Source organism: Nuphar pumila, chromosome 12 (assembly GCF_984573655.1).
Source record: "Nuphar pumila chromosome 12, dmNupPumi1.hap1.1, whole genome shotgun sequence".
NCBI lineage: Eukaryota > Viridiplantae > Streptophyta > Magnoliopsida > Nymphaeales > Nymphaeaceae > Nuphar > Nuphar pumila.
The window spans coordinates 101,567,083-101,572,184 of NC_143260.1; the positions used below are offsets into that span (position 1 = coordinate 101,567,083).

Below are 5,102 nucleotides of genomic sequence, written 5' to 3' on the forward strand. Positions count from 1 at the left end.
TCCCCATGTAGCAAGAAGGTTTCGTTAACTATGATTTTTACCTTATCAACTGAACTAAGTAACAAAATTTAAAGAATATGGTCACACATATTGCCAGGCTGTAATATCGAAAATGCAATATTTTTGAAATACAGCTTGTTTTGAAAAAATATCATGTTTTTTATCATGATTTTAACATCATAAAAGCAGCTTTTCTGGTAATTTTATGTCAACTTTTTCGTTTAATTTTTTGCAAATTTTCCTTAACAAGATTTTTTTCAAAAAAGAGATTTCTAACCATGGTTTGGAGAACCAGGCTCCAAGAGTTCAACGCAATAACATAAACATGATTAAGTTTGCAAATGATGCTAAACAAGATGAAACCAGTTGCTATCAAGTGCATCAAGCCAACGGAGAAGCAAACCAGTGATTCAGGTGGCCAGACGCTTAATCATTCAGATCCAAAATAGTGTATATATATATATATATATATATAAGGCAACCACTGATTAATTCATTCCTACTGCTTGAATTTCATAGTGCCTTATTGCAGAATGTTTCTCAGCCATGACTCCAAGATTATAAAAGATTTGCTGCTTAATTGTCATGCACAGCAAGCTCGGCTTCACCGCCCAGCTTTCAAAAAGAGGTGGTGATTTGTGAGAAAAACGCCTTGAAATCTTTTGTAGGTGGCCCAGGCTTTGATGCAATGTCGAATGCCTTATTCTTTGCCTCCTGAAGCTGCAGTGCCTACAGACATGAAACCAAAGAAATTTTCAGGCAGATAACAGGATGCCTGTCTGTCCACAGGGACTCTTCAACTAGGTGCCGCACCCGATGCGGTCAACCTGACCCTGGGTGCAGTCAACAACCAGGGTCATTTATGTCCAACTTTTGGACTATATATATATATATATATATATATATATATATATATATATATATATATAATTTTTTGTATTTTTGCCGCAGCCTCGCACCCGCACCCGCACCCATGTGACATAGATGCCTGTATGTTGTATGCGGAAACTTGCAGCAAACATGTCCATGCATGTGCATCTGTGCACCACAGATTTTAACATACCTGAATGCAAAGCTCTGCTAAATCATCCCTGGTAAGTGAACTTGTTTCTGTTAAGAGAAGCTCATCATCTTTTGCAAACAGCAACTCGCTTTTGCCACCTTCTGTGTCCAGCAACCATCCAGGTCTTGAACACAGGACAAGTACCAAATAAGAATGAAGATTAGAGGAAAAACGTGTTTATTTAGTCTAACCACGCTGTCTCTGTGCATGTGTGTCAAACATGCAAACACACCAAGATGAGTATTCTCTACTTTCAATAATTAATGGCATCTGGATTTCTGTCGAGGTGCTATTTACTGAATATAGGGTTATGTCACATGAGAATGGAGATTCATGCACCAATGACATGATTGTGATGCACATACCTTTGCCTTAGGTTGACTTCTTTAAATTGACAGGCAAGGTCATGTGTTCAAATAACAAGAATGATGAGCACAACTGAGAAGTGTACTTATTATTTAAGCATTCGATACACAAGCTTGATAATATTTGATAAGTAGAGCTGGGTAAATAAGCCAAACAAGCTGACCTTAGACCATTCAAGCACCAAACAATTTTTGCTTGCTCAGGCTTAGGGCTGGGAAATGAGATGAGCCGCTTGTGTTAGGCCTTTTCAAACTCAAAAATAGGCTCAGTAAGCCAGACATGAATGATAGGTGTTCAGATTGGCTCAGCTTGTTAAGCAGTAATAAATATATTCTAGACATAGTTTACATCACATGATATTGTGTGAAACAAATAATTGAAGTATATGGTTTGCAAGCAATAGGTATCGAGATAAAATCTTATTCGTTTCAGCTCTGAAACAATGTCGTTTTTGTAGTTCTATTACACAGTATTACTTTCCCACTCTGAAAAAAATCATTTTTTTGGTAAATAAGCTGACTTGATTGTGCTCCTTATGAGCTTGAACGTTTCAAGCTTGGCTCATTCATCTCATTTACCAGCCCCACTCAAGTTCATAATGAGCTTGGGTCAGGTTCATAATGAGCTTGGGCTTGTTAAACTTGAGATCAGCAGGACCGTGAGCCAAGCTGGCTCGTTGAAAGAAAATTTTCTTTAATATTTTGAATAAAAAAAGTCAGAATGCGAGGTTTCAGATCCAAACCTAAGCTTCAACCAACTATTTCTTCACACAGTGGTTCCATAAATAATACTAAAAATCTACATCTTGAAATAATATTAGGAACTTTGGTAAACAAGAAGACATTTTGACAGTAAAAATTAATACATCTGGCTATCCAGCTCAATGTGGAAAAGAACAATTACTAAAAAGCAGTTGCTGCTATGCTCCCTAGAACATAAATCACAGATACAAGTTAGAAATTACTGATCTGGATCTTTAAGGCCAATTAAAACAAATGATCACATTCTTTACTGAAGCAAAGGATGCATAATACAAATGTTCCAACAAATTTGGTAGGACATCCAGATTGTAACTCATCAAATATATTCAGATGGTAAGAAATTCTAGAAGATACCTTATAAGTGTATATGGTACACCTGTGTTTACCAAATACTCCTCTGACTTACGCTTCCATTTCTGAAAGCACAAAACATTGTCAATTGACATTTAATTTCAGTCCCCTACAAAGTTCCAACAATTTTCATGAGCAAAGAAGCATTTCATATAACTTACAGAAAAAAAGGACCTGAGATGGACAAAATCATTTTTCAAAAAAAAAAAAAAAAGATGAACAGGTCAAGCTGAAAGAAAGACAGAGTAAAGGACAAAAACTAAAACAGCTAACCAGCAACAAAAAAATGGCCAAAGAAGAATTAAACGGAAAGAAAAATATATAAGCACCAAGATATGATGCATAGCTCATAATCAATTAACAAAACGTCATAAAGGGACTCCAAAAGAGTTTTTAACCAAAGCCAACTTACCCCCATATTTTCGTATCTAGGATTGTCAAAATAACCAGTAGGATCTATTCCACCCATGGTCCCCACCAAAACAACGTGCTTTACTCCCACATTTATAGCTGCATAAAAACTCTCAAGTAAATAAACATAAACCGCATTAACATGACAGTAAAGGGGCGTTTGTTTCATGCCCCTTCTTATGAAAGAGGGTTTCTTTCATAGGAAATAGTCTCTTCCTTAAAGAGGGTGAAACAAACATATCCATGAGAAATATATGGCAGGACCTAATAATAAATACAATGAAGCAGCTTTCCTGTTAAAATAGGTTCATGCCTCACCCCATGGGGAGCAGGGGAAGCACACTCCCTCCAAAGTGGCCCTTTCAAAGGAAAAAAGGCTTCCTTTGACTGAGAGTGAAACAAACGTCCTATTTTGCTTAGCTGAACTAATAGACTACTGCATGGATTCAAACTTTTGTTTTGATCGATGGAATGTGAATTACACAACAGGTGAACAATGGCATTCTTCACTCGCAACTTAGAGTGTGCTTCCTTCATTTCTTTTGTGCATTCACATTGTGTGCTTTATGTCATTCAAAGAATAATTTTTTTTTGTCTCCCCATCATAGAATGAGTTTTAAATTGCAAAAACACAAAAAAAAAAAACCAACCGGCATCAATCTGATTCTTCTGTCCCAACCAATCAACCTAAAATCCAAAAAAAAAAAAAAGTAAAATGTAAACACAATTGCACATAAAATGCTCGAAAAAGTACTGTATGAAGAATTCCACAAATTAAAATACAGAATTACCTGCTCAGGATATGCCCCTTCCTCAAAGCGGAAATTTGGATCTTTGGTTGGGTCAGCTGCACTTGTGACAATCACCAATGCATCAATACCACCTTCAAACGCTGGCAGGATGCTGCTGACGTCCCTAATATCCCCAACGAACACATCGTCACCTCCTCCTAGTTGCTTCTTACTCTCCTCTCTTCTAACCAAACCCCTTGCGATGAACTGATCAGACCTCTCCTTCAGTTTCTTATACACAATTTTCCCTGCAATCCCGCAACGCACTCATTCAAAATGAATCCTCGCACAGGGGAAAAAGAGAATAAAACGATAGAACATGGTGATTGGGTTTCCTAGGAAAAACTTTTACCAGTTCCGCCGCCGGCTCCGGTGACCAAGACCGTCATCAAACCCATGGCCGGAACGGTGAAGCGTCTGAAACTGAAGCGCGTTTTTGGTTTTTCCCGACGAGGAAGGGGAGCGCTGTCCACGGTGGGGAATCGCGTGGAGTTGGCGACGTCATATACAGAAGGTACGATATACGGGACACGTAGGCATCCAGCATCCCACCGTCGGATCGGCGTGAATTTCAAGGTGAACAGGACACGTAGGGACCCAGCATCCCACCGTCGGATCGGCGTGGAATTTTTAAATAATTTTTTTTTTCGAATCTGAAGATTAGATTTCGCTTTGGTTGCCACCATCCAATGCATCTATTGTCTTTAGCTGTTATGGATCCGAGGCTTTTGCATCACTATCTATCTGTCACTAATGGAATGCGTACTCCCACTTACACTACTCTCACCCTTAGGGCCTAGGGGCCCGTTTGCATGTTACGAAAAAGGAGAGTTTTCCACGAAAATGCATGGGTGCTCGTGCCATTTTCGTAGGCAAACGTGCAAGCTGGACCCTTCTTTCCACGGATTCAGTTCCCCTAGAAACCGTGACAAGCAAACGCCCCCCCTAAAGATGTTAACGGAGTGGGATTCGAGTCAGGTCTGAATGGAAAAAAGTAAAACCGAATCGAACATGACCTCATCGAGTTCGGATTCTAATTTAGAGTCTGGAAAAAGTGAAAACCCAATGTGGATCCGACTAACTTAAAACCCTAATCGAGTCCGGGTTTTAGTAGAATTCAGACTTTGATCGTGGTTGGGTTCGATTTCAATGAAAAACTCAGGTTTATCTCGGTTTCAATGAAAAACTCAATGTCAAACCCGAATCTGATTTTCAATCATATCCGGATTTTGCTACGGAATCCACTGTTAGCTATTACCAAATCGACTTCTGATAAGCAATCAGATGTTCGCTGTTATAGGACACGAAAACAATAGGTTATTGATTGTTAGGTTGATACTGACAATAATCCTTTATTCT

General features: G+C 38.7%; 1 protein-coding gene across 1 annotated transcript; it reads right to left on the reverse strand.

Annotated features, from left to right (window-relative positions):
• Window positions 1–485: 485 nt before the first annotated feature.
• On the reverse strand, window positions 486–4,279 carry LOC149821349 (uncharacterized protein At2g37660, chloroplastic-like). Its single transcript, XM_089983704.1, has 7 exons — window positions 4,096–4,279; window positions 3,744–3,991; window positions 3,603–3,639; window positions 2,954–3,051; window positions 2,545–2,606; window positions 1,064–1,187; window positions 486–729 (listed from the first exon to the last, which is right to left on the reverse strand). The coding sequence occupies exons 1-7, from the start codon at window positions 4,139–4,141 to the stop codon at window positions 619–621; spliced, it is 726 nt and encodes a 241-aa protein (XP_089839830.1). The 5' UTR covers window positions 4,142–4,279; the 3' UTR covers window positions 486–618.
• Window positions 4,280–5,102: the final 823 nt, after the last annotated feature.

Coding starts and splice junctions, on each gene's coding strand:
- LOC149821349 (XM_089983704.1), bottom strand. CDS start 4,141: ATGGGTTTGATGACGGTCTTGGTCACCGGAGCCGGCGGCGGAACTG. Junction 2,607..2,953: donor CTAGATACGAAAATATGGGG/GTAAGTTGGCTT, acceptor TTGTGCTTTCAG/AAATGGAAGCGTAAGTCAGA. Junction 1,188..2,544: donor GTACCATATACACTTATAAG/GTATCTTCTAGA, acceptor CCTGTGTTCAAG/ACCTGGATGGTTGCTGGACA.